Below are 20,124 nucleotides of genomic sequence, written 5' to 3'. Positions count from 1 at the left end.
TCAATAGCGTTCGTCTTTGAACCAAGAAAAGAGTATGTGCCAAATTTCATCAAATTTTCTTGAAAATTGCGACCTGTAGCATACGCACAAGGTTTACATGAACACACAGACAGAGACAGATAGACGGACGGACAGACGGACAGACGGACAGACGAACATAGCTAAATCGATTCTGAGCCGATTGGTATACTTTAAGTTAAGTCTGAAACCAAAATTTGTGGGTGTTACAAACATCAGCACAAACGCATAATACCCTCCCCACTATATTGGTGTAGGGTATAACTATAATGTCATCACCTAGATTATTGTCTAGTCTATAGTCATTTGGACTATTCTGGGCTATATTGGAGTATAAAATAGTAGCTTGGATTACAATTTATTTTATAATGTTGACGTTAGTCTGGAATAAAGTCTAGCCAATAGTGTATACTATATGATATGGACTTTAGTCTGGACTATATAATATATAATAGTCTACTGTATAGAATTTAGTCCGAACTGTAGTCTATATTGTAGACTGTAGTCTGTATGTTATAGTCTTGTCTATAGCATAGACTTTAGTTTGGACTATAGTCCAGTCCATAGTATAATCTGTAGTATCTACCATAGTGCAGACTACATTTTACACTATATTTCAGTCAAGTCTAAATTTCAGACTATACATTCTGTACTATATTATGAAGAAAATAATACACTATACAGTGCACTGTTTTCTGCGATATATTTCATAGTGTAGACTTAAGTAGGGCCTATAGTCTGGTTTATAATTTATACCGTAGTCTGGAGAATAAACGTGTCTATATCAGCGCGGATCCACGGGAGGGGAAAAAGAGAAAAGTCATATATTTATAGAACAGACTATAATAGTCTTATTATTCTGGGATATAGTTTTGTCTATATTCATATCAACTATATGGTATAGTCAGTAGTTGAACTAATATTTTGTTTAATTTAATTGACTATATTCTAGTATAATATTTAGTTTAAGTGCGTTATATATATATAAAATATTTTGTTACTTTTTAAGCTTTTCATAAGATTTTTTAAATTATATTTTTTAAACGCTTACAAAGTTTTTGAGAATTCTCTATAGCTTTTTCCAACATGACTTAAGCCAAAATTTTAATTAAATGTTTCAAATTTATTAAAAGTAAGCAACAAAACAAACAATTTATGTAGATTAGGGTTATTCTTACAATGTGCAACTAAAAAAATAAATTTGGCAGCTTTCTAAAATACATAATCTAAAACTGAACATTGTTCAAGCTCTTTAGTATTTAGCTCTGAACCTCTTAATAATAAGACCATTTATTTGAATTCAAAACCTATAATATACATATGTAGTGAGCCATCCTAATAAATATGTACTCACACTAAACAATAAACCAACAACCATAAACTAACAAAAGCTCATATTTTAATTTCATTTTAGCCTGGTGATATGTGTGTTGTGCTTCTGTCATTGTGCCAACAATAAACTTGGAAAAGAAAACGACCCACAAAAAAGCCAGGGCAACACACTGTAGAAGCCACTAGTGCGACAATATAAAATTGTGTGCAATTTGTAATAAGTGGGAGAAATCACAAAAAAGTATATAAAATAACAACCAGTACAACACAACGCAACACAACTTGCAGCGACGAAATTTCTATGAAGCGAATAACAAATCAACCTAGAAAATATATAGCAACAGCAACAACTGCAAGGGATAGAAACAAGATACAACGATTAAATGAAAACACAGCAGCAAACGACAAAAATATTGCTAACACAACAACATCAACTTCTACAACAGTTAACAGGAGCAGTTGCCAGAGACAGAGTAGCTACTCTACAAGTCCAATTACGTGTCGTGCAACAGTGGCCAAAATTGTCAACGTGACTGATGTGAGCATAGAAGTGATAAAGGCTCAGAGGAAAACATGAAAAACAAGAGCAATAAAATACAGCTTAAACAACAACAACAACAGCAGCAACATCATCAACCTCAACTACAACAAATAAGAACTAAAACGGAACAATTTGAGAGCATACGACATAGAAAGAAAAGAAAAATCACCACTAAAGAGCGATACGGTCAGCAGCGTCAGCAAGAAAAACAGACTTGCAGAATATTTGACAAAAGTAAACAGCAGCAACAGCAGGAAGAGAAAGAGGAACAGCAACGACAATATACATTAGAATTATTTCGATTTGTACAGTTTTTACCATTTTTTAAATATAATTCCACGTTATTATTGTTGTGCCAGTTAATACTTTTTACTTTCTTCAGCAATATGCCCACACAAGCCTCTGCTGATTGGTTAATGGATTGCGGTGATTGTCACTGCAAATGGAATTCGGGCAAAAAGACAGCAGATTGTAAGAATTTAACACTAACAGGTGTACCGGAAAACCTTAGCAATGAGGTGCAAGTACTTGACTTATCACTAAATCGTATTGTATATCTGGAGGAGAATTCGTTTCTTAATGCTGACCTCACCAATTTACATAAATTGTATATACGCAACAGTTCTTTGCAGCATATTGATCCGCGTAGTTTTACCCAGTTGGAAATACTGATTGAACTCGATGTTTCAAATAATTTGTTGCGCATGCTGCAGGCCAATTTATTTGCCCGTTTGGTAAAGGTGAGAGCCATAATTTTGAACGGCAATCAACTGGAGTCTTTGGGCGATGGTATATTTCAAAATCTCAAATATCTGCATAAGGTGGAACTGAAAGACAACCGTTTAGTTAAGATTGCCACTCAGGTGTTTGTAAATGTGCCGCTGTTGTCGCAGATCTATTTGAATAATAATCGTTTGAGTTTTTTACGCAAAGAGAGCTTTGAGTCTGTTAAGCGTTTGACGGCTTTGTCGTTGGATGGTAATCCCTGGAACTGCACCTGCGAATTACAAATCTTTCGTGATTTTGTGCTGCGGCGTAATCTCTATACCCCACCCACCGCCTGCTACTATCCCAGTTCATTGCGCGGAATGCTTTGGATTGAAGATCAACCCGAAGCTTTTGCCTGTAAGCCACGCATTATTTTCCCCGCCAAAGGAGCTTCCATTAATACATCCAAAGAAAATGTCACATTAGTGTGTAGGGTACATGCATCGGCCAATACACACATCTCCTGGGATTATGGTAGTAAATCCGTATATAAAACTGGCACTAGTCAATTGGCTCCACCGCCTCAACAACAACTACAACAGCGCATACATATACAAATCATTCAGGACGATTTATCCAAAGAAAAGGAGTTCGGTCGTAATGTCTATATATCACGCCTCACCATCATGGGTGCTGAAAAGTCAGATGAAGGCACTTATACTTGTATTGCTGAAAATGCCGGTGGTAAAGATAGCGTACAAATGACTTTAGTCATACAAAAGGCCGGAGCACGCGACATGTTGCAGGGTAACTTAGCAGCCGTTATATCCCTAATGGCTTTGGGTTTACTCAGTGTATCCGTATTTCTGGCCATGGTTACCTGTTGCATATACAAACGTTTTATAGCCTCTGCCTCAGCACATCAGCATCGTCATCATCATCTTGACTTAAGTGGCACTGATCCCCTGACCGCCCATGGCACTGTAGTGGCTAATCATGGTACAACCACAATGGCCGGCAATACAGATGTAATGTTGGGTGTTGTCGATGATACGTTAAAATATAAGAAACACCATCATCATCTGCAACAGACTACAATAAATGGGGGCACAACTTTGATTAAGGATAAATACAGTGAACTTATAAAACATAATGGTGGTGGAGGTGTGGGAATTGGTGGCGTTGGTGATGATAGCATGGGTTCAGGCAATTCACCTTTAATGGAGCAAGATGGCAGTAGTGGTGGGGGCGGTGGCAATGGTGGTAGTGGGAATGTGGGTGGCAAAATAAACTGTGATGTACAAATGGGTCATATGGAAAAGAAATATTACGAGCAGAGTAATGATGGTAAGTAAATGCTTTATACATTTGTACATACGTATGTATGTTTTGTAGCTATATATTTGAATATAAAATTGAAATAAATTGTTAAAGTTAAGATTTTATATTTTTTACATTCTGCTTAATAATACTAAGGTTTATAAGTAGTTTAGTCCTTCCATTTTAAGTATACTTATGTCACAGAGAGGTGAAATTATCAATTTGTAATAAGAAGACTTCATATCAGATTTTCTTAATTTTTAAACCGACGTCTTTCAATCTGACAAAGTTGGTGGGTAACTCTATGAGTTGCAGTGGGTCGAATTTTGATATATTGACAAACAGCAGTTTTTTATAAAAGTTTAACTTGGAAGTTTAATTAGGCTTTGTTAATAAAATTTTAACATCCGTGATAAACAATATGGTGGTATATTGAATTTACCACTGCGTTTGTATTAAATCGAAATATTGTTCGAATGCTCAAAAAAAGAATATATATTCTGGGTCCTTTTCCAATTTATTGCCGTTGTTACCACATCCGCCCTTCTGTCAATATCATTTTGGGACCCTATAAAATATATATTTTAGATCCTTATTTATAGCGGAGTCTCGTAAATAATGCCCTTCTATCTGTCTTTCCGTCGGTTGGTTGATTTTGTCATTCCGTTTGTAACACATCGAAATATTGGTCATAGACCCATAGAAGTATATATATTCCGGGTCCTTATTAAATTCTAAGACGATCTAACCATGTCTGTCTTTCCGTCTGCAGTAATTAATTTTCTAAAGACCCCAAAATTTGTATACCTACCATCAAAAAAGATAGGAGGTATATTGATTTTGTCATTCCGTTTATAACACATCGAAATATTGGTCAGACCCCCATAGATCGTCCTATTGAATTCTAAGACGATCTAATCATGTCCGTCCGTCTGTCTGCCTATTTTTATTACTAAAGTTTGTTTAGTAATGAAAATGGGAAATATCGGTTCACACCTTCGAATAGTCCCCATACAAGTCCAAACAACTTAACGGTCATAACAGAAGTACGAGTATAGCGATGGAATTCGACATAAATAAGTTTCATGTTTGCGATATCTTTCTACCTAATTTTTTGAGGATCGGTCCCTAACACTCATATAAGGTCCGATTCAGAAAATTACTGAAACGATCATTGTTTATTTAGAAATACGAGTTCTGATATATTTTCATGCGGAATGCGTTGGTATCTCACCCTACCCCTTCCCCCTTCAAAAATAGTTTTGGTTATTGAAATAGGAGTTTTTTTCTTTAAAAACAAAATTTATATAGAAATTTTATGGGTATCGGTGCATAATTGATGCATATATGGTCCTCTTTAGAAAACATACTCATACACTCAAGGTTTAAAAATTTAAAATTTTTAGTTCAAAAGATATCGGTTCATAGTTGATTTAAGCCATATTCCAAATATCACCCTAATGTTTATTGGGGAGCATTCCTTTAATTTTTCTGTAGTTGTTATTGGTTTTGTTTGGTTATTATTAAATTAATGGTAGAGTTGGAAAATATGAAATAATTTGAAATATTTCAAACCCTATTGTAAAGGGGTATATAAGATTCTCGTACTTTAAAATTTTTTAACAAAGCAATCCAAAGTACTTAACCATTTTAATAATTTTCCATTAATCCATACATAACTGAACAACCTAGTTATGTCTTCGTAAACAAAATCTTTATTAATAACTTTAATTTAAAACAGAAACAAAAAACCCCCCAAAAAAGAAAAAAATATTTTCCTTGCAGTCACAGCGATAACAACCATTTGTTTTCCTTAAAGCCTTCATAAAAATGCCATGTAAAAGAATGGCAGGCAACTAAAACAGCAACAAAATCAACGCCAGGTATGTCTGGCTTTTGTGTTAAATACTGCAATTAATTTTTACCCATGAACAATTATTGAAATGAAAACTGTTTTTATGGTGCTGCTACTTTAATTTCTCTTCTTTTTTGTTTGATAGGTTGTATTGTTTTTTATTTCCCATTAATTTTGTTTTCCTTGTCTTGTATTGTATATTTTCTGCGACGTAAAAAAGAAAAAGAAAAACTGTTAAATGTCGAGAGCATTAATATTGCTCGTCATTGTCGTTTGTTTCTTTTCATATATCAAACAATTTTCTTTCATTCTGTTTTTCATTTCGAAATTCCGAGACAAAGAAGAAAGAAGACCTTTTCGGAAAATTTCATTTAAGCCATGGGCAGAGCACTCAATGAGTTTATTTTTGTTTCAATTTTGTTGTCCTTATTTTCTTTGCAATTGCCTTACGGCCATGAATGATGTTAAATATTTATTGTTTTCCATTATAAGAGCCTAGCCCGAGTACACTTGTTCAATGAAATGTGTATTGCCTTTATGTTATTATTATCTTTTCGTTTCCAGCTACCAACTCCCACTTGGTGTTTTTTTTATCGAAAATATTATCAAAGTCATTGAATAAAGAGCTAGATTTTTTCTTATCTTATTGATAACGATGTTTTTTCTTCTTGACATATGATATGATGTTTTAAGGTCTTAGAAGTAATTGTGTGATAGAGATTTTTATAATTTATATTTTTTACTTCTGGCTGTTTTGTAAACACACATTTTAAAGATGTATTGTGTGATTTAATACATTAAAATAATAAATACATCTGTAAGTGATTGCAATACATATAATAAGTTCGGTAATTATTCTTGATTTGTTTCTCATACAAAAACCGTGTGTGTCAAATTTATTTGTAAGATACATTTTGTACATTAGGGTGTCCCTTGTACCACAAAGGATGTATATCGATGTACTCAATCTTTTTGAAATATTTCTTAAAAATTTAATAATTTTGAGCTTACTTGTGGTACGCAAGACGATTTTTAGTACTTTGTATAGAATCCGAAAATGGACCAAGTCTATTTTAAAATATTTTTCTGTATACGATAGAAGTTTAATTTATCCAGTATTAAGCGTTCATATGGGGGGGCGTGGTCAATTACCGATCTAAACAAAAGTTAATAGAGAGCATTAGTCTAATACAAACTTAATTGCTGTAATCAAATTTCTGAGACATTGACGACGTTTAAGTATTTTTTTGAAGGCGATCCAATAAGGGGGAGAGGATCGATCATTATAAAAATTGGTAGAGAGATTTTTATTAATATAAAACTTGTTTCTATCAAATTTCGTAGCTGTACTCGCAAATTCTGAGACAGCACAGCAAAACATATTTTTGATTTGAAAGCAATAAATATAAGGTAAAGTGAAGTATAGACCAATTCTCACAAATATTTCTAGAGATATTTTGGCTCATATAAAACTATTTCATATTAAATTTCATCATTTTACTAAAATTTCTTATCAAGTATTAAGTGTTAGATTCATTCCCTGAATGGTAGCACATATGGGGGGTATGGTCAATTACCGATATTCACAAAAGTTAATAGAGATTTGAAAGCAATAAATATAACTACAGCAATCCTAACTGCTTCCCCAATTGCATCTTTAAATTATTGTCCTAAAAAAAGATTTTGAAATCCATAAATTTAGCACTTTTTTTGTGCTGTACAAATTTGCTTACCAACAGCTCTTAAATCAACTAATTTTTGTATATTCCTAATTTTTAAACCATGTTCTGTGTCAAAAAATAATATAAATTCAGTGAATCAGCACAAATTAAACATTGTGAAATATTCTCATTTTGGAGTCCTTAAGCAGAGTCTCTACACGAGGAATGCCATACAAAAATCATATCATTCTTCATAACAAGTTCCAACTGCTCTCTACCTTACAAATCTGTTTCCACGGCGGCACCATTTTTCAAGATATTCTAATAAACATAATTTACCAAATTTCATGTAGAGTAGTGAATGACTAGTTCATGCACAAGTTTCCTCAATATTCCGGGGGGTACATTTGTATTTGGGCTATGTGAAATCGTTGACCGATTTTGCCTATTTTCAATATCACACATTTCTGATCAATAAAATATATTTTGGGAAGATTTCATATAAATATCTCTTTCTTTGTATACGCTATCGTGCCAACAACAGACATACGGACAGACGGACGGACATAGCTAGATCATCTTAGAATCTTACTAAGTCCCAGAATAACTATATGCTTTATGGGGTCTGTGAACAATATTTAGATGTGTTACCATCTTTTTTGATGGGGGATGGAATTAATTGAGGAATAACCAATAACAATTACTTCTGATTGTAGTTGACGTTTTTCGGATTACAATTACTCGTAATGTTTAACTGACCAGCAACCAATTACAATTACTTGTAACTATAGTTTTTCCAATTACAATTACTTGTAATTATAGTTTTTCCAATTACATTTACTTGTAATTGAAATAACCAACCACAATTACTTGTAATTGTGATTGAAGTACCTAATTGTAAAATTTTAATTGTAATTGAAGTTACTTATCACAATTACTTGTAATTGTAATTTAGGTATCACTTCAAATTACACGTAATTTGGCGGAGGAACATTCTCAGTTACACAATAATTGGACATTTTTCAAATACAAGTTATTATAATTGGAAAAAATTTAACTTCAATTACAAGTAATTGTAAGTTACAAAAATCAATTACAATATCAAATAATCATAAATAGCAAAACTGAAAATTAAATCACTATATCCCAAGCATGATGAGGTATGTTGATTAGTATACTCAGTAATCAACAACGTACTATCCTATTTTATAGTCTATTGATATGTTACTATTCTATGTTGTAGACTATTAAGAAGTCAATGGCCTTGCCAATCTAAATTTGTTAAAATCATTTGTATTTAAAATTATTCGAATAAAAAATTACAATATTTTTTTTATTCGAATAGTTGACTAAATTTTAAAATTTATTCGATTTTCGAACGAATAATGAATAAAAGTTTTTATTCGAATAATTTAATGAAATGTAAATAAAATTTGCCAAACACCTTGAAGATCTTAAGATATGGGATTTTCGTACCATAATGCACTTATAAGTCAGTAACTAAGTTCAATCTCAATCTATTTTTAATTTCGCAGTAGATTTAGAAGTACATAGAAGATAAGGCTTTTATATTGATAAATGTGTACGAAATATGAGTGATACTTATAAATTCTTTTATACCCACCATCAGAAAATATGGGGTGTATTGTATTTTTTATTCCGTTTATAACACATCGAAATATTAGGTGTTTATTAAATTCTAAGACGATCTAGCCGTCCTTCCGTCTGTATGTCTCTTGAAAAAACACCAAAGTACGAGCTAGAGAGTTGAAATTTTGAACAAATCATTTTGTTTGTTATTAAAAGTGGACAATATCTGATTAAACCTAGCCCCCATATAAGGTTATCTTCAGAAAATTACTATAAAGCTGATAACTGGCTTATAAAAGCGGATGGAACCAAAATGTTTTTTATAATCGATCCTTCCTCCTCCCATATAGCAGTACAACAACAAAATTCTTTATAAACTTTTGGTTTAGAAACTATTTTCTTCACTTATTGCAAAAATTAAAACAAATCATATAATCACTTTTACAACACACAGCAGTTGATTAATGAATTAGAAAGTAATTATATAACCCATTAAAAATAAGACGTTATTGAAGTACTTCATTGTAATAAGAGCGATATGTAGTAGTTATTGTTGAAAAGTATGTTTATAGGTAAGTGGTTACAGTTGCAAGTCATTACCAATATATGACTGGATATAAAAATATATGATCGATGCACTAGACTTTTATATTAGACTACACTGTTGACTGGTGTTAGGATTGTAGATGATTAAAATGCGTTATCTCTGGGGTACACTATTTGAAACTCTTTGAATAGTTCATCTTCTAGTTCATAAACCGCAGACTAACTTCTTTGAAATTAAAATTTAAAACAAAATTATCCACCAATTTGTTTCTTTCTGCAAATCAGTAAAAGACAAACTTCGATGTCAATATTTGCCCCTTCTGTGATTCAGTTTGCGTTTATATTTCCGTCAAAATATTGATTGATTACATTTACATATTTCCTTTTCAATGACTACGCAACTCATAAATTTTTAGTGTTGAGATATAAAAAAAGAAACAATTTCCAAGAAAAATATTATGCTCATATACACTTCCTATCTTATGATTACATGCCTTTAAGGCCTGCAAATAAAAAAACACACACAAAAATTTTGTCAGAGAATAAAAAAAAAGAAAACAAAAACATAAATCCTGTTATTTAAGCCATTTATTACCTGATATTTATTATTTGCTTTACTTACTTATTTACGTGCCTTTCATTGACTTTTTTTATAAGTTATTTGTATTTGGTTATACCCTATATCAATTTTAATGGGAAGGGTATATTGACTTTGTGCTGATGTTTGTAATGAATAATTAATTATATTATTAAATTTTACATACATACGGCATGTACGTACGTCCTTCCATCTGTCCTTATAATCAAACAACTGCTCGCAATTTTGGAGATAATTCAATGATATTTGGTACAAGATCCTTTATGTCCAACTAGCCCCTATTCAACTGAACATCTTCTAAAGAGTCTTATTTATGTTTATATCATACTTTTATCTGGACAAAAATTATCGTTACCAAGTCGACTATGTTCGACTATAATTTCGTACTTAATTTTGTGTGTGTTTGTTTAAGAGAAGAATTAAATTTAATGCCATAAATAAAATTTACTGCCATTAAGTAATTTTTATTAAATGTTTGAAAAAGTGCGTTGATAACTTCCGCATGTTTGTTTTTTTGTACAAGTCTGTTAAAGCAGACATGTATGTATGTGTGTAAAGGAAACGGTAGGCCCAACATAACGCTTAATAGTAATGAGACCAAAAACATTTATTTGTATTATGTATTACAGCAATAAACGCACTTTTAGTACAAAAAATGTAGAAAAAACAACAAATTTAAATCACTACATCAATCATTGTCTGTTACTGGCACCCATAATAACTTTGCTTTAGCCCCTTTTTTTCCTTTTTCACTTTTTTTCTCTTCATCACATCAATTTCTTTTTATACCCTCCACCACCATCAGTGGTGATAGAGGGTATATATCAGTTTGTCATTCCGTTTGTAACACTAAGAAATATTCATCTAAGACCCAACAAAGTATATATATTCTTGATCCTTATGAAATTCTGAGTCGATCTAGATATGTCCGTCTGTCTGTCTATATAAAACACGCTCACGTTAAAACGAAGCAATGAAACTCCACAAAATTCACTCAAAATATTCATTGTTATCCTAAGCAGTTGGGTATTGAAAATCAGCAAGATCGGTGAAATAGTTTCAGAGTTATGAGTAAAAATTTAAGACAACCTCGAAAAAAATGGCGATTTTTCACATATTTATTTGTACTTTTTACAAAAACTACTGCAGATAAATTTATGAATTTTATCAGAGATACATCTATTGATGCCAGAATCAACATTGTTAAAAATCGGTTCATAATTTCATGTACCTCCCATACAAATGTACATATTCCCGGAAAATGTGTTTATTGTTAATAACTTCCGTTACAATATCGATATCTTCACAAAATTTTACAGTTTAAAGTTTTATATCAATACAATTCATATCAAGGAAAAATTTTTTCTATCGGTTCACAATTGGTCATAGCACCCATACAAAGTCCCTCCCGAAAATCACTTAAACGCACAAAACTCATTACTAAATTAAGATATCGATATTAAATTTGGTACAAGTATTGCTCTTATATACAGAAATATAACAATGAAAGATTTTTTCGATCGGTTCATATTTGGTCATACCTCCCATACAAGGACCCCTCCCGAAAATCACTTAAACGCACATAACTCATTACTAAATTAAGATATCGATATTAAATTTGGTACAAGTATTGTTCTTATATACAGAAATATTACAATGAAAGATTTTTTCGATCGGTCCATAATTGGTCATAGCTCCCATACAAGGTCCCCTCCCGAAAATCAGTTGAACGCGCATAACTCATTACTAAATTAAGATATCGATATTAAATTTGGTACAAGTATTGCTCATATACACAAAAATATTACTAATAAATTTTTTTCATCGGTCCATAACTGGTCATAGCTCCCATACAAGGTCCCCTCCCGAAAATAACTTAAACGCACATAACTCATTACTAAATTAAGATATCCATATAAAGTTTGGCACAAGTGTTGCTCATATACAGAGAAATAATATTGTGAAATATTTTTCCGATCCGTCAATAATTAATCATAGCTCCCATATAAGGTCCCTTTTAGAAAAACACACATACAAGGTTCCCTTCCGAAAATTTGAAAAAAACGCACATATTTATATCCATACATTTAGCAAAAATATTGCTCTTATATACATAAATTCACTATAAAATTGTTTTACAAACGATCCGTATTTGGTCATAGCTCTCATACTAGGTCCAGAAAATCACTTAGATTCACAATATTCTTTACCAAGTAATGATATAGATACAGAATTCTGAAATTTTGCCTTTATATACATAATTGGACATAGCTCCTATACAAAGTTCTTTTACGAAAATTTCTTAAACGCACATTACTTATTACCAAATAAAGCTATTGATACATAATTTGGTAAAAATATTAGTTTTGTATACAAAAATTCTATTTCTCCTATACTAGGTCCAGCCCCTAAAAGGGCTTTAACAGTATTTAAAGAGCATTATCAATTTGTGTTGAACAAAATTTTATGTAGAACAAAATTGTATATGTATTTGTATTTTGAAAATCTTTAAATCTTTCACACATGCGTACATGCAAATTACTAAATACATAATGTTCAGTAAATCTTGGAATTGTAATAGATTTAATTTTTGGGATTTTTTCTATTAAAGACATGAGAAAACTTATTTCTACAAATATTTGATCAATTCGAAAAGTTATAACATAGAAGTAGCTGGTGGAGGGTATTTAAGATTCGGCACAGCCGAATATAGCACTCTAACTTATTTTTCTTATTCCTTTGTACATTATTCTATTTGTTCGTTTTCATTCCCATTTAATTTCATACTTTTTTTGCTTAATGGCCAGATAATGACTTCTTCCCTTTTAATTCTTTTGTTACTTTTTGTTCCTTTCAGTTTATGCTTTTTTTTTTTGCAACCCGCCCCGCTTATCACTTCATTTCAAGTTTCGTATTAATTAATATGTTTTCCCAGAAATGTGGTTGATTAATGTCCGCTTTTATTCGCTGTAAATTAAGTTAAAACAAACTTTTTGTTAAAAATCATTTAAAATGCGCCAAGCGCCATTCTCTCTTTGAAAGGGTACAATTCATACATATTAACGACAAGTACTGTAATTTATTTGAATTGTATAATTAACGCTACTGACTGACAACTTTTAAAACCTTCTGGTTTGTGATTTTTGTTAATATATGGTTGTCGTTTGTGATTTAAGGGTGACACTTTTGTCTAGAAGGTTTTCCCACATGTGGTTTGTAATTAATTGTACTTTTCACGCTAAGGTGGATTTTTTTTATCAAAAATATTAAAGTGATTTAAGGTAATTTACAAGAGTTTTTTTCATAAGTTTTGAAAACTTTTTCATATACATCAGGGTAAAAAATGACCTAAACGACTGTACCCAGAATCATGATATTATTACACTAGATGTACAGAGTTACTTATCCGTAACTCAAGATTTTGGAAGTGTTTGGCAAATTTCAAAAACATATTCTTATTCTAATCGGATCCACCTTTCAGAAAAATAGTATCACTTCCCAGGTATTTATTTTTGTCGCATAGTGTTATTAATTTTTAAAAACAAATTATTTTGTGCAATACCCACCCAGCAGTTCTACAAGGACAATGATTTTTATTTAAATCTAACAAGCTTTTTTATACCCACCATCAAAATATTGATCATAGATCCACAAAAATACATATATATTCTGGATCCTTATTAAATTCTGAGATAATCTAGCCACATCTGTCCGTCTGTCGGTTGAAAGCACTATAATTTCCGAGCGGCTAGAAACTTGATATTTTCCACATATATTTCTTATATGAACGTAAGGTTTATTCGGTATTGGGCAATATCCAGCCATCAGTTCGACAAAGACAGTAATTTTCATTTAAATTAAACCACATTTTTCATACCCACTATTAAAATTTTGATCATAGTTTAATTCTAAGACAATCTAGCCACATCTGTCCGTCTGTCTGTCTGTCTGTCTGTCTGTCTGTTGAAAGCCCAATAGATTTCGAGTGGAAATAGCTAGTAAGTTGAAATTTACCACAAATGTTTTTTATTTGTAAGATTTTGGGCAATATCGGTTAACGTTTTTGCTTAGTACTTTTTAAATTCGACATAAACAAGTTTTATATGAGGAAATTCTCACTACCCTCTATAAGATTCCCTCCAAAAATGACTTTAACGCCCATTACTAGCTAAATAATAAGAGCATAATTTTGACGTAAGCAGGTTTGTTATGAGTTAAAATTTGTCTACCAAATTCTACGAGGATCGGACCACAATTGAATCTACTTACTATATCAGGTCCGCTTCAGAAAATGACTTCAACTCAACTCACTATTGGCTTAAAAATACGAGAATGGCCTTGAAATTCGTCATAAGAATGTTTCTTGCAAGCACAAATATTTCTACCAAATATGAGAATCGATCCATAACTGACTTTATTCTTCCCTTCAGGGGCTTTATAATCATCACTTCAATGCGACCGTCTCTTCGTAATCTATGAGGTGACTATTAACTTCCGCGAAGGACTAGCACTTGCTGAAATAGCTAGTAACCAGGTCAGTAGGTGGCTAGGGTTATACCAAAGTGGTTAAACAGGTAGTCGAGGCTGTTCGATCGAACTGCTAGAAACCCTGGTAGGTTGGGTTCGATTCTAAAGAATTTTGATAGAGATATTTCCGTTCGTAAAACATTTATATATTTCTGTCTGTCTGTCTGTTCGTCTGTCTGTCTGTCTGTCTGTCTGACAGACAGACAGACAGACAGACGACTTAAAAAATTAGAAGTATAAATTTTAGACTACTTCGAAAAAAATTACTTTTTTTTCCCAATTCATAAATACTTTTCTCAAAAACTACTAAATATATTTCTATGAATTTTGTCATACATTATTATTTTTTTTTCTCCCAAAAATCAAGTATGTTTAAACTCCAATATTTCTCGTTGCCCCAAACAAAGGGGTGTATTCCGGGAAATTAGTTTAGTATTAATAACTCCCTTGAATATATCGGTATCAACACAAAATTTTGTATACAATCGGAAAAAGCTCCCACATAAGGTCCACTTCCAAAACTATATGGGGAGTAGGAATTGATGGTCTTCAAATTCCGTAGGAAGATTTCGATTCCTATAACACTTGTTTGTGTTGAATTTCTTCGCTTTACTCGTATTTATAAATCAGTAATGGGCGGAATAAAATTTGTTTCGGTTCTAAAATTATCTTCTCGGGCTTATAGTGATTTTAAACAGACATATGCAGATCGTTTTAGAATTTAATATTTCGATATGTTGAAAACGAGATTTTAATCTAAAGATATTATCTCAATCTTAAGCTAAATTGGATACCAATAAACCAATTTTTGCACGTTGTATAAATATATTTAAAGTTACAACATTCCAACTTTTTTATGAATTCTTCTGTCATAAACTCTGTTTATAATATTATTTCCTGTTTTTTTTTTTTACAAAAAATGTATTGTAATTTAGAGAAAACCTTTACAAATTAAATTTATGTTTAAAATTTTAATACAAACTAAATCCCACAATATAGTAAAATATTTTTCCATATACGAATTTGAAGTCATGGAAAAAATTGTATATACTTATGTATGTATGTACATTGTACATATACCTACATAGTATGTAAAGAATATAACATTTTACTATGGGGGATACGGTTTTTTTGAAAGCCATAAACAATAATTAGTATTCTTACTTTGGCAAATAAGAGAATTTCGTTTTAATAACATCAATTTTTCACAATTAGTTTAAGTTACATTACGATAAAATTACATTTGCATATAATTTAGATAGACATAGATAAGGGAAAATGGATGGCAAAGAAAAAAAATTAATAACTAATAAATAACTATATAATACACATGCCAAAGAAAAGTGGGGGGTAAAGAACTGAAATTTATACATGACCTTGTTTAAAAACTTCGGTGCTAATTTGCCAGCTAATTCTATATGTATTTGTTTTAAAATTGATTTTCATATTCTTCTGAGTAGGTACTTCATTAACTAAGTAAGATGAATGGTCTAAAAATATAAAAATTAGAGATTGCTGCCTTAGTTCCTAAACCTTTTAAATAATGAAAAGCTTAGGTTGAATATAGCTTAAGAATGTAGCATTTACTTAGAATAATCTAAAATTCTAACATTTACTTTGAATAGATATATTAATTTTGGAATAAAGATAGACACAGATATATCTAGAAACTTGCTGTTATTTTTTAATAAAAATTTCAGTTAATTTGGGCGACTTCGTTTGTTCGGTTTTAACGTGTTTTGGGCAGTTAAACAGACAGACGGACGTTAGTAAATCGAATACGAATTTTATTAGGACATAGATAAATATTTTTGGAATTGAAAGCTAATATAAATATACCCTTTTCACCACTGATGATGATGATGGAGGTTTTTATGAGTGGGCCCAACAAGTCTAAATATGAACCGATGATTGGGAAGTTTAGCAAAGATATTTTTGTTTCTATAAAACATTCCAAGTCTTATATTTTGAAGACAGTTATGAAGTTGAAAGAAAGCTTCGGAAGAAGAAAGTTTAAAAAGTGACAGATTTATGTTCATATTTTTATATCCAAGATCACTTTAGTAGAGAGCGTAATTTAGTTTGTTTTGATGTTTATAGCGCACAATAAAATTGTTCCTACGACCACTTTAAAGTTACAAATTGGCATAAAATTATTTTGAATAACGATTTAGCTATATCCGTCTGTGTGTCTTCCCAAGGGCATGTTTTCTTGGTGAAATCTCCATCTTGGTATATTGCAATCCCGGGAAACAGAGGTTCTACCAGTACCTCTAATCTGCCGGGACTATAAACTGGTGATAATCAAATGTATCCTCGGACCTTGCTTGGAATGATTTGACATTGGGTCTTACCAGAGCATCAAATAATCTGATACTACGGGTGGCGAGTTGCCCGTAGGACTTGTCCTGATTTTTATGATCACGGGAATAGAACTGATGCGAAAATTTGTGTAAGAGCGGGAAAGTCTCCATATATTGGAGATTAGTATTGATTTAGTACGCCTTTTTACTAAATATATCTCTAGGTTCTATTGCCGGAACAACAGAGCTATCTCAGTAGAAAATCGATTTCACCTGATGTTGGGGTTGGTCTCCTTTTCACTTAATATATCTGTTCTGTTGCCGAAACAACAGAGCTATCTCAGTAGAAAATCGATTTCACCTGATGTTGGGGTTGGTCTCCCCTTCTATTGACTTTATACCAGTGATTGCTTTTTCCTTGTCGGGATGTGCATTAACCTCGAGCCTATGCTGTCTGTCATTTCGCAACGGTGCTACTATAGCAAGAGTTTAGATAGCTCGAGTACTTCAGCAAAGTGCTTGTACATGGACCGGCACATGCATGTACAAAAATTGCCACCTGTGTTCTTCATTGAAGGATTCTGGGGCGATGGTGGAACTTTGTCAAGTAAATCTGTATTTCTGTCTGTCTGTCTGTCTTTCTGTCTGTCTGTCTGTCTGTCTGTCTGTCTTTCTGTCTGTCTTTCTGTCTGTTTGTCTGTCTGTCTTTCTGTCTGTCTTTCCGTCTATCTTTCTGTCTGTCTTTCTGTTTGTCTGACTGTCTGTCTGTCTGTCTGTGTAAACTTAATAATCTAACTGCATGTCGCAATTTTAAATATAATTCAGTGAATTGTTTTAAGGGTAAAGCCTATTGAATTCGCTAATATCAGTCCATTATTTCACCTAGTCCCCATACAACTAAACCCCAAAGAAGGGCTTGTAAACTTTTTAATCAAACTGCATGTTACAATTTCAAAGATAGTACATGATCTTCCACAACACTATGAAAAAATGGTAAAGATCGGATTTTTGAGCTCATAGCACTTACTATACATATATAGAAACCCTTTGGGAAAATAAATTAAATGTCGATAATTCGCATAAAAAGACTTATGTTATGAGTAAATTTAAGCTAAATATATCGGACGCATTTAAACTAAATGCTTTATAATAAAATATAATTATTTTCTATTCTCTTAACTGTTATAGGATTCTATTTGTTTTCTATCCCATTGCGAACTGTTATTGCACTACTTATAAACACAAAAGTTGGTTTTATTGTCAAAGCTGAAATATCTTAATTCTTGTGATGTCTTTTATTATATAGTGTGAGATATTTACTATATGTATTTGAATATTATCTCACTATTTGTTAGTAGTCTTTGTGGAGTAATTCATTTCAATTACTTTTAAAAATTCAATTATATACATGTCATATCTATTTTGACCTCAATAGACTATTCGATTTTTTTTGTAAACTCTGTACTAATTTGACATAAATCAAAGTTTTTAATTATTTAGAAGAGCTTTCATTTTTTTAAACGAACATGATTTTCTTTGTATATTGTTTTAGTATTTTTATTTGTATTGTTAACTTTTTCTTATATTTTGTATGATTATTTATTATTATTTCTTTTTTACAACCCCAAAGGTAATTTTTATGTTGATTAGTTGGGGAATAAATTGCAAATATATGTTTGTTTGTTTATTTGTCGACAACAAGAGAGTGATATTCTAATTTGTAAATATTTTAGAAGTTTATGAAAGAAATTAGTTTTTTAGTCAAAATAACTAAAAGCTTGTTTACTTTTTTTGGGGTAAATTTTTAATGAAGTTTTTATTATTGTTCTTTTTCTCTGTTTTATGTTGTTAACATCCCCCCCTCACCTTCGTTGGTTATTGTCAGAAATATTAGAACAAATGTTAAAATATATTTAGTATCTTAAAATAATACTGCTATTTATTTGCTTGAGTAACTAAAAGAATAATAGTAGTAATTTAAATAATAAATCATGTTTATACAAAAGACTTTTTCATATTTGCTTGTAAAAGTACAAATGTACAAGTAAATACTTTTTCCAAAGCAATTTGTTGACAGACAAATATATGAGGTTTTAATTAATATTAATGGAATGTCTGCAATAATTTAAGAAAATTGTAATAATTTAAGGGGATTTTGAAAAAAAAAACTTTATTATTTTGCATAACTTTTAGAGTTAGCAAGTAGAATTTCCAAAGTTTAGAAATTGATTTTTTTGATATTTGGATAATAATTTTTTTGTGAAATGTTTTGTATAAAATTTTGAAAAGTTTATGATTTATAGACGAATTTTCATAAAATAAGACCTTCTTATAGAAGATTTGGTATCATTTTTTTCTTTGTAAAAAATTTACATTCACTTATTCTTTATTCAACTTTAATAAAGCTTATTTAATATTAATAAATATAAATTGAGGTCAACACAAAAAATAATAATAATAATTTTGATATTTTTAATTTTCTCTTTTAATAATTGTTGCAGACATGCTCCATATAAAATATCCACATGGTCGAGCACAAGCGGAAGTCAATACAATGGCAGTAACGACTACAGGTCAACATACTAAAGGACGTAACAGCAACAATATAAATGGCACAACCGTTGAGTTTCAACCCGATTTGTTGCCAGCTTATGCAGGAAATAAAATCAACAGCAAACAGCAAAAGCAGCAGTCACATCAGGGAGATCAACTGTATAGTCCGGTTATAACACCAGGTTCTACAACAATCAACAAGACAATAAATATGATGGAGGACCAACAACAACAGCAACAACAAAACCATATTGTTACTGCCAATACAACAACAACAGCATTGCCAGTAAATGCAAGTAGTCGCAGCAAATATAATACCAGTGCTCAAGAGTATTTACAGGCCAGATTTGGTACAATTACTAAAAAACAAACAAAAAGTCAAGAAAAACTAAATACCATCAAACGAGAAGCTCCTACCATAGCAGCCTTGGCCACGGGCACAAGCTCATTGACTGTAACACGATCTTCCCCCAGTGCGGATGTGCTACAACAGGCGGCCAGTCGTCAAACTAAATCATTATTTTTACCCCAGCGTACCGTTTGTAGTGCTACAACCACTGTCACACCCACCG

At 31.6% G+C, this 20,124-nt stretch overlaps 1 protein-coding gene across 1 annotated transcript in view; it reads left to right on the top strand.

The window, feature by feature from the left end:
* LOC111680398 overlaps nt 1-20,123 on the top strand; it is a gene marked incomplete at its 3' end in the record, with an annotated part of 97,335 nt that extends 77,212 nt beyond the window's left edge. The window contains exons 3-4 of the mRNA XM_046947024.1: nt 1,433-3,946; nt 19,501-20,123. Of these exons, the coding sequence (XP_046802980.1) occupies nt 1,924-3,946; nt 19,501-20,123 (2,646 nt within the window). The remainder of the gene's footprint in view (nt 1-1,432; nt 3,947-19,500) is intronic.
* Between the last annotated feature and the right edge of the window lies 1 nt (nt 20,124).

The sequence above is a fragment of the Lucilia cuprina genome, chromosome 3 (genome assembly GCF_022045245.1).
Source record: "Lucilia cuprina isolate Lc7/37 chromosome 3, ASM2204524v1, whole genome shotgun sequence".
Lineage (NCBI taxonomy): Eukaryota > Metazoa > Arthropoda > Insecta > Diptera > Calliphoridae > Lucilia > Lucilia cuprina.
The sequence above is the reverse complement of the archived record's forward strand: the minus strand, read 5'-3'. Positions and strand labels throughout refer to the sequence as shown.